Here is a 16,459-nt window from a genome sequence, read left to right as displayed (position 1 = left end):
AACAAAACATTCCGTTTACCGCAGAAATTCTGCTATCTCCGAGCGCGAATTCACGCGGCAAAATCATGAATGAAAGAGAACGAACAAAAAAAAACAACTTACAACAGTGAGAAAAAAAACATTCAAATTGATGATAATTGATTTAATAGTTCAATGGCGGCGTTTGTGTAATTATAATGTAGAATCAAAGGAACTAATTACGAGGCTTAGTAATTAGATTTACATCGTCACTAACTCATGAATATATCCGACGACAACAACGTAAACTAGAGGTACTCGGTAACCCTGCTTAGATAATCAAACGACTACACTGTGCATGGATGCCTTTTTATCGAAATACTTCAACGTAGAATGTTCGTTCGCAGAGCCATCGAATCCTAACTATCGGATATTAAATGTTCATTGTATAACTTATTACTTCCTATACTCTTATTCTATTAGTCTTCAGTAGATTGCTGGTAAGGTTTTTATCATTTTCCCACCGACCAGTCTGAAGCTCGACGCACGCGATGCACGGAAACGTGGAATCGAACATGTTTCCCAGCGTTGTGCATTTCTGAGATCAAACACACACAAGCGTTTTTGGCCCGTGCCAAATTTGGCCGAATGGGCCCGTGCCTGTTTGGCTTTTTTTCCGGCTCTTTTTCCTGAAACCATGTTTCTCGTTTTTTGTAAATGCAGGGAAATGCTCTGAAACATGTTTCTGTCTTGTTTCCGTGTTTACCTGCGTCATGTGCGTTTGGGCTGAACAGTGATGAGTCAAACTATACTATCTTCGTGACAATTCTATTGTGCACTTTCCTCTACCATATACCCGTTAAAAACAGATTTAAATCAGCCGATTTCAACAGTAAATTTTTTTCTCGAAATTTATCAACGCTTTGCGATTGTTTGATGTCGAGGTGTGAATCTATCACGGCGTTGAAAGTAATTCGGTCCGCTCGGTAATCAGCGTAAGACTTAACGATCAAAGTCGTCTGCTAGCTCGGAGATAATCTAAAATTCATGGCTTATTGATTTTCGGAAGTAAACATAATCATTCAACAAATACAAGCAACAAAGGGAGGTTCATAGAGAGGAGACAGGGGAGAAGATAAAGACTGAGAGTATATGTTTGATGTTGCTAATAAACTGAGAATGTAACGTTTCTACTTTGATTTACTCAGTATTCTGGTATATTTATATCTGAAAACACCTACGGGTCACGTGAAAATCCTTGCCTGAATTCTAAATGGTGAGTAGTGAATGGTTATAGCCGCGATTCATATAGCTAAGATAGACATGATTTGGCCTGGGTCAAATTGGCCTGAACCAAGCCCCAGCCATATTTGGCCCGCGTTCACACACAAATCATGCACTCGTTACTGAAATGCTATCAAATTGCTGTGGCAAGCGAGGTCAGTCGTTTCCAGAATAAGATAGCGTTCATACGGAATAATTTGATCGAATTTAGCCCGGGTCAAAAACGCTCCGTTATTTGATTCAAGATCACACGAGCGTTTTTGACCCGGGAATACGCAATTATGCAGTGAAAATTTCATCGATAAATTCGCGAAATACGAGTAATCGTTTCTGCGGACGTATCCATAGCCCCCAAAGCACAAACTTTTGGCAGAAAAAACATCGATCAAAAACATTCCGTGAGGGAACCTTAGTTTCTTTCATAACGTACCTTTATCACGCGGTAATACAGTCCAATCATTAGGTAATGAGATATTCTCGAGTTCTTTGATAATCCGATCGTCTAAATGGCGAGCTGCTTCATCAGTCAGATTGAAACTGCGCTCGATGTTGAGTAAAGCGTTTTCATCCGTCGCGTTGTTGATGAGATATTCCACGATATAATACGCGTTATCCGCCGTGTACGAGAATTCGTGATTACCAGTTCCTAATAGCTCGTACCTGTTTCTGCCGCTACAGTCCGTCGTCGTCGTCGTCGGCGTCTGCTCGGTCGTCGTCTGCTCCGAGGAATAACAGACGTAAACTCTCAACTCGACGCGCTCCACTAAATTGTGACCTGAAAAATATTCGAACATCACGTTATATCTTCAGCAAAACTAATTCGATTTAAGTTTAAAACCAACTATAAAACTAACCTCAGTTGGTAACCGCCTAATAGGGTAAAAACAAATCCCTACTGCCTATTACCTATTTTTCAAAATTGAAGGATTTTTAAAGTGGTTTCGGACATTTAGCTCAAATTAAAAGGAGTTTTAAGCATTTTGAAGGGGTTTATCAAGAATAAAGGAGTCGTAGGGACCCTGACTGTAGTGACGGCTAAAGTCATTAATCACACCTAAACTGCCAGGGTTTTAGTGAGGGAGGGGGTAAATCCTAACTAGTGACTGACCTGCTGAATAAAAAACAATATAACGACGCATCTATGATATAACCAACCAGACAGGCATGGATGGCCTTTCCTGCAAAAAATCAGCAGTATCGCCCCCTAGTGTCAAATAGCCAAAATAACATGATTTGATGGTAGACTATAATATTTTGACGGTAGACTATAACATTTTATCAGATTACAGATAAATAGACAAAACTACTATTTTTGGTAGGAATGGCCGTCCATAAACAGGTCAGTCGTACAAAAGCAGCATACATAGAAATGTTCGCACTGCCGATGATAAGTTCATGTTTGATGTTATACGAAGAGAAATCTCCTCGCAGGAATAACAAATTTCCGGATGAATCCATTATAACTAGTAACATTTCTTCAACAAAAGATAACATCGTCATCGGTCACAGGAAATAGAATTCGCATATACAACATTCATCGCCTCATAATTATAGGGCTGTAGTAGATCGGTGGTGGGGAGGAGCTCAGCAATATCCATCGACAAAGAAAACAAACATTCTAAAACATTAGAAGTTATCAAATATATGTGTACCTGATAGAAACATTTTCAGTTAGATATTTCTATCATGACTAATTTTATATCCACTAATTGTCAATTTCATCTGGTTTAGATTTTTTAAAGAGCTTTCAGTTTTTTTTTTAATGTAAAGCACTTTCAAGAAATACATTATTACTATCATTATCCGAAATCCCTTGATGATTTTTTGCAGTTTCCGAGATAATAAGTTGATTCAATACGTCGGTGGGTGCTGGTATTTCTTCAACGCCGATGGCTATATATTGGATTCGCGATTTTAAGAGAGCCGCCAGTGCGTGTATCTATATAAAGCTGTAAAAGGTTCGCCGACGTCGGCCGGCATAAAAAATAATCTTCTTTATACCGCGGCGAGTGACGCTGTATTCGAGAATCGTATCGGCAAAGAAGATTTCAACGCTATTACATTGATCACACGTCGCGTATGACGATAATATGAAACATTTCTGTGTATTTGATAAATGTATCGAATCAAGAATACATCGTTTTATGTTTCAGTGTATTTTCGATCGTGATTAAGACTTGTTTGGCAAGTAGCATCTCGATTCTCGTACGTACCCATAGGCGACGACGGTCTCGAAGAGACGGTTCGAACGCTCGTGTTTTTGAAGTTTTGATCTTGATTCTTCGTATAAACAAATTTCATTTTAAATCTTTTGAATCAATATATACAATGGGTTTAATTTTGATTTCGATTCATGATAAACAAATTTACATTTTAATCGTCGAAATTTTCAAAGCAGATTTTCAGGCGTGAGAAATTTAGAGGTGCAGGTCGTATCTAATTTGGCTGGATGGGGGTCAACCCCAAAAAAGTTCATTCTAAACGTTGAAATGTTTCCAGGCCCGTAGCGTGAGAAATGAGCAGGTGGGTTCGTTTCTAATTCATGAGCGGAACTAAATGTCTATACAGGGGTTTATTCAGACCCGCCCTCAACCCCTGCGCTGCAGGCCTGCTTTCAAGGTTATTACCTGTTGTAGAGAGAATCCCACAATGATAAGGAAAAAGTCTGAAAATGTAACTTTGAGATAGCAGTTTATTCAACGTTTCGACAATATCCTAATAGTCATCTTCAGGAATAATGAAGATGACTCCTTGGGATTCTCTCTACATCGCGTCAACACGGATATAGTATTCTATCAATCGTCGTATTACCTGTTGTCCTCATCGGAGAGTGGCTATCATACAACCCACAACTAACCCCATAGGCATTTTTCCCAACCTTTTGAAATTTTACGTTTTTTCCCACTGAAACTCGGGGTATAAGCGCTGTAACTGATACAACAAAACCTGCAGCTAGGATTAAATAATTACCAGGTAGCAAATGATGAAGAAACGGATCTGACATTTTAATTTACGAGAATTTAGAGTAGAGACTGGGTAATGATTATAACAGTTCGTTTCTCTGATGTCGGTTCACGTCGGGTACAAAATAGTCTCATTTATTAACTAATTGCCACGTACTGTGCTTCACGCGGCGGGGTCTATAGCACACAGGTCTACTACACTTTCGCCGGCGCATTTTTCAGTCAGTTTTATCGGGAATAATTCGTCTCATCGGGGAAGGGCCGCAAACACGGTCTTCGTTTTAATTTGACTAAAACGCGACCAAATTTGCGAAGCTATCAACATAATTAAGCATTAATCATGCGAGTTACATGAAACTGAAAAGCTCGCCTAGAGACCGGGCTAAACAAGCAAACGTGGAATTATTGTCTTAGCAACAAATGCATCCCGAAACCCGCAATGTAAATAATAGAGACTCAAACTTATTTATACTTTCGCAGTATTCCACACACGATTGGTGAATCAACCTAGAAAAACATAGAGTTTATTACTATACAGAACAGTAAGTAGTTTCTCATATGAAATAATAGCCACGATCACACGAGCGTTTTAACTGTTCACACGGGTGCCAAATGGGCCCCGTGCCTATTTGGCCCGACCAAAAACATCGGACCAGGCCCGAGCTGATTTTAACACGGGACAAAACATTGCGTTCCGGAAGTGACTTATTTTGCATTGTTTGAGCCGAGTGAGTGGTTTGTGTGAGCGTTCTCTAATTAATCACGGGCCAAATTTGGCTCGGGCCTGATCCGTGCCAGTTTGCCCCGGGTCAAATTGTCTTCATGTGATTGCGGCTAATATGCAATAAATAAGGCGTGTCCGTTGAGGTAGATTGAAGATAAGTAAATCGCCGTGGCCTTTTTTGGCATTCAATACCCAGGCGCGGACCTAGCGGTCTTGTGGGCCTCGTACAAGACCCTCAACCTTGAGTTGCCCTTTTCTGAATAATCTAATTTTTCATCGCCTTATCATATGGAATCTAATAAACTCGGGTAAGGAAAACCGTTCTACTTGGAAATGCTGTTAAATGCATCCAACCCATCCACAAATTTTCAAAGGCAACACTGTGTTCGGAAATATGCCTTTCAATGATCAAAAGTGTTTCACAGACCTTCAGAAGTAGGCCTTAGATCCAGAGGATATGATCCCATATTGACATGTCATGCTGTGCCATATGAATTTTGTGTCGTGCTTGTAGCTTCATTTACTTTGATTTCCTTGATTTACATACGACGATGATAACCCTAAAATCGAACTTACTCGGTATATGAGCTTGCAGCGTGTCCGAGTTGACTCTGTGCGTTTGTACGATATGTCTTTGTTGGGATCCTATAAACGCTAAATATACCTCGCAATCTTCCGGTAAATTCGTATCCTCAGAAATCGCTACGACGATAGTGCCTCCACCCTAAAAATCATAAATCACAAACAACATGAAAATCAGGACATTTTATGACGATGAAGACAATTACATAGTGAGAAACATCATTTGCTGAGTTTTCTCACATTCTTTTCATTGCCTGGATTTGAAAAAACCTAGCAGTAGTAATAAGCCTACATGTAGTAAGATAATGAAGACGTTGACCTAAGTCCACTCGATCAAGGAGAACACTATGCCCGAAGTAAATTCATTCAGCCAGGATAATCTACACTGTTTTGTTATAGCAGTGTGGCCACTTTCCGCCCATCATCTCTCTGATTCACCGAGTGAATTGGTGGCAGGCGAATGGAGAAATTTATTGGTTTACAGCGTTATTGATTTTTTCATGAATCACGTTATCGATCAAGAAACAGTTTTTGCAAAACTTGTCAAATTCCCCGAAAGTTTTCCCAGATTTTTTTCTAGATTTTTCTGCCTCCCAGGTTCAGAGTTTTCGAGGTAAGTGTAGGATTCATACTCTCAGGTATTTCGCAGGAGGAATACAGAACGAAACTCAACACGATGGCATTAATTCCGTAAAGTAAAGAGGGAGAGGGGAAGAGATGCTACAGCACTTATTGATGGAAGAACTCGTTGTTTGCGGAAGTACTTTTCTCGCGGACACGACAGACTGCCTACAGATAATGGCTATATACGACCTGAAAGTGGCGCAGACGAAGCAATGTTTTCGCTAACATCAATAGCGAGCGTGAAATTGAATTCGAATTCTTAAAATGTTTTTGACGAGCGACAACGCCGCGTAGAGATCCGGGAAAAAAAACTTTTCGCCGCTAAAGCGTCTTCTTAGGCCATAAATGATAGCGGTAATCCACGGCTAGAGCCGACTGTGATCAATGTAGCAGTAAATGACTGTTCAGTACAGATAAGCCGCGGCTGCTGAAAATTAGCAGTAAATTGCTGAAAATTCATTTAGCATAAACAAACTCGGTGACTAATTGCGCGACGCGCGGAGGACTCGAGGACTCTAGGTGCTAACGGCCGTACATCAACTGATCATCCGGCGGTAAAAACAACTCGCCGATCGCTGTCGATGCAGAAAATAGCTTTACTCAATTATTACCAATAGGTGGCGATATGTTCCCGCGCGTGTCAATGACACGGAGGCCTAGATCGTTTAAACTAGTTTAGCCAGATGGTAATAATATTCAATACCTGGATATCAATATCGTCGGGAATTTTTTCATTTATTTTTTTTCGATCGAGTTCGAAAGCATAAAATCCGAGCGCGATTAAGAGAGATCGAGACACATCGATGACATACACGTCGGCAAGATTTCTATTAGTGACAGGATAAAGGCTGATACCATCAGATGCAAGATTGGATGGATCGTACGACGATAATAAACAGCTAACAACAGTGCAATCGGTACATAACTCATAAATGTACTCATTATAATGAATAATCACGTAAATAGAGTTATGCATTTGTTACGTTAGATATCGTAGGAACTAAAACGAAATGAATAGCGAAATATGTTGTACTTACGAATGTACTGGATTCATTAGGAGAAAACGCAATACGGCAGTTTCTTTCTGAAATGTAACATACGAACGTTTAATAAATTCAGGCGAACATAAATATATCGTAACACGATAAATGACATACAGAATTCATCAACTATCCTACAAAAACGCAATTTTCAGAAAAGCCATTTACGAAAATAACTGAAATATCCCGATATTGTTTATATCACGTATACTAGTTTTTCACACCATTTCTAGCTGTTTATCCTCACACATTTATCGGTAAAAGTTCAGGGTGTCATGGTCGTCGTGGTCTTTCGAAATTAGTAATTGTCTCTGTAAGATATTGTGGGAAATCCCCCCTACATGGTCAGTGGAGATAGAGCAAGTGATGTTGGACAGTGATGTCGGATGATGTTGTTAAGTCTCTTGTGGTCAGTGATATTGTACTGCATTGGTCAGTATTGTTAAAAAGTTGACAGCAGTGGTCAGCGATGTTGGGCATAGATGTTTAATAGTTTCTATCTGATTTCAGTGACTTTTGTGTGTACATACACCATGAATCAGTGATTACATTGTCATTATTCGACATCATTTAGTTAATCGATATCATCATCGCAGCAAGTTTCTATAATCATTACTAGTATCACACCGATGATAACCGATGATAACGTTGTCTCGGAGGATAATTAATCCGATAAGATTTAAGCCGTGACGCGGTAAGAATAAGACCCCGTGGAGAATGTTACTAAGGAGTGGCAGCATCATTCGATTCTCAACTCTTCCCTAAAGCTAGGGGCAGAAGAGCGACGTATTTTTTTTCACGCGATCGCGACGATTGAATTCATCGGCGAATTTACACGCCCGATACGAGCGGGTAGACGATCAAATACTGCTAACAGGGAAAGAGTTAATAATCAGCCGAAAATATCAAACACGCTTTATACAGGTGATTCGCCGTGAACAAGCAGACGGCTGAAATTTTCCGGATATTTATGAATTCACCGCAATCAGACGATCAAATACCGCTTACAGGGAAAGAGTTAACAAATCACATGATATCAACGATGCATCCCATTGGTTGATACATATCGATCACTCGAGTAGTCGACCCGAACGCCGGCATATAAATAATCAGCTGAAAATATTAAACACGCTTGATACAGGTGATTCGCCGTGAACAAGCAGACGGCTGAAACGGCAAAAAAAACAATACGCTCACGCACTCATACCACAACGTAAAATCCCAAATCGTCTTTAGGAAAGACGCATCTGGTTTTAAACTTAGCATTCGTTGAAAGGAAAACGTTTAATGGCTATTGAAATGCGCACCAGTTTGATCAACCTACGGCGACAATTTTCATTCAAATGTTAGTCGACAATCCATTAAAATTTCAGCCCTCGCAGTTACGACTTTGAAGTTTAAATTAGTCCGAATAGAAACGTCGAGTAGGGCCTGTGAGGTTTAATATAATTGATCGAAATTTTCACCGGATTGTAGCGAATTATTTACCAGCGAAAAATTGATTCGATCGACGAAGCGAATAAATCCTCTTATTTCATCCAAAAATCATTACCACCTCACAACGAGGAAGGACTGGGAATTATAGACGCGGTAACTAACTAACTGTTCAAATCCTGAAATAAGCAATGTTCGAACTAGTCTGAATTAGTCCATTCCAATTAAGAATGGAACAAGCATTCGTACTACCGGTAGCTAGATTTTAGTGATAACTACCAGTGACAATGACTGACTTAAGAATGTATGCGAACGATCAGTTCTGCACAGCATTGATTTGGTCCATTATGAGTTGGTCCATTCCGGGTACGAGCCAATTCAGAGCGGACTAACTAGCAATAGTTACTATTGCATCGTCAGGACTTGTACAAGCACATTACATTTCTTTTATACCCTTTCTAATTTGTCAACAAAGATAATTGGACCATTCCAGTACAGGTAGTACACATAAAGAGGGGAGTACACATTATAATGCGTTTCGGACATCAAAGTGCCATTTTGGGATGCGAAAAGTTCTTCAAATTTGGCCTGTGGATCCGCCCCTGGACGCGACTACAACCATTGCTGCAACGACTACACAAGCTTTTCTGTCCAGGGCCAAATTTGGCCCGGAATGACTGTTCACATGGGTGCCGTGGACATAAAACGTCGGACCAGGCCCAAGCCAATTTTTAGCACGGGTCAAATCATCGCGTATGAATCACAACTGGTTCCAGAAGTGACTCACTTCACTTTGTTCAAGCGTTGTTGGATATCAAGCGAGTGGTTTACATGCGAGCCCGCTCTCCGATTAAGCATGAGCCAAGTCTGATCGGTACAAATTTGGCTTGGGCCAAATCGTCTCCGTGTGATCGCAGCTCATCCATCCATCCATCTGCATGCATCTCTCGCAAATATTCCGCTGCAGCCGAGTCCAATGAATAAGGTTATGTAGCGTAAAAAACCGAACGCCAAAGGCGCGTAAAGATGTGCCCCGAATGAAGAAATGTAGTTTGTCATTGAACGCCTCAGGCTTAATAACAACGGCATCTTTCACATGACCAGCGGCCGGATAATTTAATTAGAAACCGTAAGGGCGTTAGACGCACACAACATCCAACGGCTTTTTGTAAATTACACATACAATACGACTAATGATGTATTAACTCTGAATATCTGATTAATCAAAACGAAGGTCTGCTCCGCTGTCGAGAGTGACGAGGACGGGACGCACTCAGTCATCTATCCGCAATACTGATCAACCGAAAAAACCAGTAGCCTAAAATTGTCGAACGTCGATGAACTTCTCATAATTCAAAATGATTTATGAAAATATTTGAACTTGCCACGTAGCGATTAAGTGATTAAATCAACCGCGGGGAATGGAAGGTAACGCTGGAAAGTCATTAGTGATTTTCTATGGTTTTATTGGACACGATTGAGAGGGAGAGAGAGAGAGAGACAGAGGGAGGGAGGGAGGGAGGGAGGAGGGAGGGAGAGGGAGGAGGGAGGGAGGAGAGGGAGGGAGGAGAGGGAGGAGGGAGAGAGAGAGAGAGAGAGAGAGAGAGAGAGAGAGAGAGAGAGAGAGAGAGAGAGAGAGAGAGAGGGGGGGAGAGAGGGAGACGGAAATACGCATCAAGGAGATACTTCTTGAAATACTAAAGCCCGCCACACGCTCAACATTTCTTAATGGCTTGTTGCCGATTTTTGTGGCAAGCAACAGATTCGCTAATATAGCCGAGCCAAATTCTAGCATGGGTCAAATCATAGCGTGTGAATTGCAGCTGGTTCCAGAGATGCCTCACTTTGCTTTGTTTAAGCATTGTTTAGTAACAAGGAGTGGTTTGCATGTGGGCGCACCCTCTACTTAAGTAGGGCCAAATTTGACTCGGGTCTGGGCTGTGCCAATTCGACCCGGGCTAAATCGTCTCCGTGTGATCCAGCTTATATCACCTAGCGTCCGACCACTGGTAACTTTTGCTGGTCACCCAAAAATGGAATAACAAAACAACCAATCAGCAGAGAGATAAAATGGCGGCCGTATCAACAGTGAAGTAGCAACAATGACTAGTGTCGCCATCTGAGATTCAGCCGCTAACGGCAGACTACCGGTATCTATTTAAATGAAAGTCATCAACAATTAAAAATCTTTCCGTTGACGCCTAAAAAATCGTCAAGCATGCAACGGGCTTAACTGAAAAACTGAAATAATCCCGGCTGAAGCCTATGAAGCTACTGGAAGAAATCTGATTAGACTGATTGGCATTACGAAGAGATTAGAAGATAAAGCCGATAAGTTGATAGCGAGTTCTCAGTCATCAGTCACCCTTTCAACCTCGATCAAAAACTCATAACTAGCCGTATATAAACCGCAACCGGTTACTGTCAGTCTAAAACATCAATGGCAACGATGCTATTTTCGCCGGTTTTCACCGGCTACGGGATGGTTAATTGTCCGTACTTTAAATGTCAAATGTCGGCGCGAAGACGTCGTCGTTGTGCGTGATTCGCTCCGATCGAATAAAGCGTATTCCCGGCGCTTTTCATCGTAATTCCCAGGGATGAACGTATCTACATCGGCTAACTCCTACAGCAACTTTGACAGAGGAAGAGAGAGGAGAGAGTAGAGAGAGAGGGAGAGAGAGGTGAGAGTAGAGAGAGAGGGAGGGAGAAGAGAGATAGAAAGAGAGAGGGAGAGAGTAGAGAGAGGGAGAGAGAGGAGAGAGTAGAGAGAGAGGGAGGGAGAAGAGAGATAGAGAGAGGGAGAGAGTAGAGAGAGGGAGAGAGAGGAGAGTGTAGAGAGAGAGGGAGGGAGAGAGTAGAGAGAGGGAGAGAGAGGAGAGAGTAGAGAGAGAGGGAGGGAGAAGAGAGAGAGAGGGAGGGAGAGAGTAGAGAGAGGGAGAGAGAGGAGAGAGTAGAGAGAGAGGGAGGGAGAAGAGAGATAGAAAGAGAGAGGGAGAGAGTAGAGAGAGGGAGAGAGAGGAGAGAGTAGAGAGAGAGGGAGGGAGAGAGTAGAGAGAGGGAGAGAGAGGAGAGAGTAGAGAGAGAGGGAGGGAGAAGAGAGATAGAGGGAGAGAGTAGAGAGAGGGAGAGAGAGGAGAGAGTAGAGAGAGAGGGAGGGAGAGAGTAGAGAGAGGGAGAGAGAGGAGAGAGTAGAGAGAGGGAGAGAGTAGAGAGAGAGGGAGAAGAGAGATAGAGAGAGGGAGAGAGTAGAGAGAGGGAGAGAGAGGAGAGAGTAGAGAGAGAGGGAGGGAGAGAGTAGAGAGAGGGAGAGAGAGGAGAGAGTAGAGAGAGAGGGAGGGAGAAGAGAGATAGAAAGAGAGAGGGAGAGAGGGAGAGGAGAGAGTAGAGAGAGAGGGAGGGAGAAGAGAGATAGAAAGAGAGAGGGAGAGAGGAGAGAGTAGAGAGAGAGGGAGGGAGAAGAGAGATAGAAAGATAGAGGAAGAGAGTAGAGAGAGGGAGAGAGTAGAGAGAGAGGGAGGGAGAAGAGAGATAGAAAGAGACTGAGAGAGAGAGAGAAGAGAGAGAGTGACATTTTGTTTTTACCCTCTAGAGATAACAGTCGATGGCAGTTATATTATGACGTTTACCCCATAAATAGAATAAGACGTTTCAACATAGTTCCGGGGGCTACGAACGCGCGCGTACACAAATTCAATACATCATACGTGTAAGTATGATCGGGTAGTGAACGTTCGTTTATATTATCAAAAAAATTCAACCTTCATTTTGTGAATATCGGTAGCCAGTGACATGACAATTCTTAAGTAACTTGATGGAAAATTAATCAGGTTGACTTCATCATAATGAATATATTATAGAGGTATTCGTTCGTGTATCCAGAAACTAGTTTATCATGGTATGGTGTAATGTGATATGACAAACTTTTGACACTAAAGACTCGAGAATCTCTTACTTATAAAACGAGAAAGATGAAGTATAGATGAAGTGTGAGAAGTTTCCTTCAAGCTAATGATTTATTGATTCAACGTTTCAACTATAACCTAAAAGTCATCTTCAGTATCTTTATTTTTGAAGATGACTATCAGGTTATGGTCGAAACGCCGAATCTATGAATTATTAGCTTAAAGGAAACTTTTCGGACTTCATCTGTACTTCATCTTTCTCGTTTTATCAGCGTGGGATTCTCTATATATCATTACTACACGTTTCACCAATGGTTACTTCAAGAGTAATTCCGAACTCAAGCCCATTTCTTTCTGCCTAAATGAGCCAGAAACCTCTGGCAGCGAGGTACCGAAATTGCCGGGTTGGCAACAATGGTTTTTGAAGAGCCCAGATACTCTAGCAACAGAAAATAAGTGTTGCCAAAAATTGGCTCCCCGACTATTTACTTGTGACTCCTGGAATCATTGCCTCAACAGGCAAAGGCTTTTAAAAATGTTGCTATTGGCAGCGAGAGGGTAAAATTCAATGCATCAAAATCGTTACAAAACATTTCAATACATCGCAGTTCACTTAAAACGTCAACTTAGATCAACCTCTGACTGTTTCGAACGCACGGCATCGCGAGGTAAAAACGTCGATGTCGATAATCTAATATGAAATATCAAGGCGATCATTATATGACCTTTCGCATATTAACTTCTAACGTTCTACAAATTGCAATAAACATCGGGCGTGGTTAACACTATGATTAAAGCCGTTCTCGGGACTGTGCCACCGAACGACTTAACATTTCATTATTAAAGTCTCATCAGTATCGTTTATCAGCGTCTGATGAAACGTTAAAGTATCCTATGTCGAAGTAAATCTTCTCAAAGTTCACTCCGACGCAGATCAACTCCTACGTATTTTAGATTCACAGATACTTGCATCTCTCGACGGAAATTGATACCCACTAAGATTAAACGGAAAACGATCAAAAATGAATTTTGAGGAATTGAATAAAATCCTTGGCTTGTTCCTATAGGTACACGAGGAATGGCACCAAACTGCACAGGAAGCCTTGACCTGTGAGCATATTTGCTGTCGTCACAACACGAAGTCTACCTTCAAAAAGGAGCCGACAAAAAGGTCCGCTTTTTAATCAAAAAGGAACTGCCCCTAAAATCTGTCACGCTACCGGCTTTTGATCCGTTGATGAAAATCTGAAATCATACACGACCCTCTCAACACCCGACTAGTAATACCTGTAGATACTTGCGACTGAAACTCGGTGCTCGCGTTGCGATTCAAATCATAGTCGGTCGTCGTCGTCGTGATGCCACTACCGGCGGAATTCACGAATTTACGCTTAATTTCGGTGAATAATCCGATAAAACTGTTCCTTTTCATTCTACAACAAATCATCACAAACGACGCCTTTCAACGAAGCCGAACGACAACGTAATCTCCATCTAGTTTACGAATTATATTATTCGAACAATGAATACATCGCGTTCAGAAGAAACTTCGAGTTTTCAGTATTCGTCGAGGTAAATCCCTATTCGATGCGGCGCGCGCGGGGATAAATCCGTGTAATCCGAGCGAACCGCGACGCAGATTCCGACGACCGGAGAACCACTCGAGAATCAAAAGTGCGCTGAGGGGTCATTTATTACTAGTCATTACCGCCATAACTACTCGACTGCGAATAAATCCTGCGCCCGGCGCTCGGAATGAGGCCATATTGTTCGGTGAACGGGAAATAATCGCCGGCTGATATTTCTCATAAACCAAAAAATATCTACGGTAAAGATCAATACCTGTACGCCGCGGTTAACATCGCGTTGATGAGATTCACAAAGCCGTGCGCGAGCGCGCGCCTCCTGATCCGATAATATAAATCTCTTTCCCCGAGTGTCGGTGTTTAGAAACTGCCGGCGTTTCATTAATCTCGTCGAAAAACGCGCAGCAGACGACACCGGGTTAAATCTCTGTGTAAATACGTCAACTACCACCTGGAGGAGGCGATCATTTCATAATTCAAATTAATCCAACTTTTGAATCGGCAACAATAGATTCTCTGGCACTGCTAGCGCGATATACCATAAACTGTACTATTGCAAATACACATATCAATCATATCTAAAACAATGATTCAATATTTCCTGAATTTCCATAAAATGCTTTAACCTAAATCTCTGTAAACCGCTGAATCTCGTCCTCAATTTCCGCAAAGCGGTTCGATATCCGTAAATACGTCAACTATCACGGGAGGTCGTAGCATCAATTATAATTCAATCAGATTAATCAAACTTTCAAATCAGCTACGATTCATTCACTCGCGCTGCCAGCACAATACAATACATATCCTACCACGAAATAACCATAAATCATATATAGTTTTAAAGTAATCGCAGAATTAAATCTGCACCCGAATTCCGACAACCTGTAATATCGATGATATCGACATTTATACGAAATATTTACAGAGCGATATAATATAATGCCGCGTACGTTATAGATCTATTTATACAATTAATACGCGCTCCTCCGTGTATACCACCGCATTTGAATTTCAACACAGCATCTGTCGTCATTTCATTGATCAGTTAACCCCGGTTCGCAATCACGTGACAAAAAGTTCCTGCTAAATCAACATATAATATATATATATATATATATATATATATATATATATAGATGAATGTGTAATTGCAACGGGCTAAATGCGCAAAGATAGAATGATACGATATGCACCGTCCGCGCAGGGTGTTGGCTGCTGCTTCTCAGAATTTGCGGAGAAGTCTCATTTTTCATTACTCTGAAGAGTGACATATCGCGCTTCGACGACCGTTCTTAGCAGCCGTAAAAAAAAAAAAACAAAAAGAAAAACGTTACGAGCGAACCAAAAACGCTGCGACGAAAACCACTCGGAAGGATCAGCGCCATGAATAGCATCAACAAAAATCTATATGAATGGTTAAGCTCGATGCTGAAAGCCTTAAATAAATTGAACAAAGAATTACGCACGCGATAAGGATATATCAGCGACATCGGTTTTTATTACACTGCGTTTAACTTCGACGCCGAAAATAACTAAAGAAACGCCGTCTAAACATAGACTTCGCTCGACTACAACGCAATCATCTTTCATTTCAACGCAAAAATTTTCATCGGACAAATGAACAAATACACCTTTAAAACAGTAGTACGCTTCGATCACCATAGCAACGACGAACTAAATAAAAAAAACAACGCGCGCGCGCGGATAAACGTTAAACGTTACTATCATCAGGGGTAACACTGCTGATCTAACAACAAATCTGGAAGCGCACGGTGAGATGGCTGAGATCATTTCACCTGGGTCCAGACTCAAAAGTTAGCTCTCTCCATCTCCTACTCAATCCTAGAACTTCACTGATGATGAGTCTTTGAAAAATTTATACCTTGTTTTTCATTTCTGCCGAGCTTAAAAGTTAACCTGGCCAGCTGCATATCTTCCCTGTAGATTACATTTTTTAAGTCATAATCAAGCTAACAATGACGGACCAAGCAGCTATGGATATGAACTGAATACAATATTCATTGCAGTTCACAAAAATGACCCGGCCGATTAGGAGAAATGTTTTTAAGCGTAACGTTTCTTTTTGATAAAACTCTTATTTCTAGGTCCACACCCAGTTTTACTGGAGTAAAATATAAAATCAATGTTAAGTAGCTTTTTTCACTTCAGACCATCTCAGACGGGTCGAGCCTAGTTACGTTACTGTTTAAGCAATACCTTGCGGTAGCAAAACTCAAATACAAGAGAATCCCATTATTTCAGATGTGTGGAGAATCAAATTTTACATTCCTAAAAACGCTCAGATTTTACGTGGAGGCGGGAAAAATTCAGAATTTTCAGGATTTCTTTTCTGTGATGC

At 41.3% G+C, this 16,459-nt stretch overlaps 1 protein-coding gene across 8 annotated transcripts in view; it reads right to left on the bottom strand.

Annotated features, from left to right (window-relative positions):
* Positions 1 to 16,459, bottom strand: part of LOC141906481 (uncharacterized) — a 73,290-nt gene that overhangs the window by 56,458 nt on the left and 373 nt on the right. For all 8 annotated transcript variants that reach the window (XM_074795788.1, XM_074795789.1, XM_074795792.1 and 5 more), the window contains exons 2-4: positions 7,173 to 7,219; positions 5,506 to 5,653; positions 1,673 to 2,017 (exon numbers count right to left, since the gene is read on the bottom strand). In XM_074795788.1, coding sequence (XP_074651889.1) covers positions 1,673 to 2,017; positions 5,506 to 5,653; positions 7,173 to 7,219 — 540 coding nt within the window. The remainder of the gene's footprint in view (positions 1 to 1,672; positions 2,018 to 5,505; positions 5,654 to 7,172; positions 7,220 to 16,459) is intronic.

The sequence above is a fragment of the Tubulanus polymorphus genome, chromosome 5 (genome assembly GCF_964204645.1).
Source record: "Tubulanus polymorphus chromosome 5, tnTubPoly1.2, whole genome shotgun sequence".
NCBI lineage: Eukaryota > Metazoa > Nemertea > Palaeonemertea > Tubulaniformes > Tubulanidae > Tubulanus > Tubulanus polymorphus.
The sequence above is the reverse complement of the archived record's forward strand: the minus strand, read 5'-3'. Positions and strand labels throughout refer to the sequence as shown.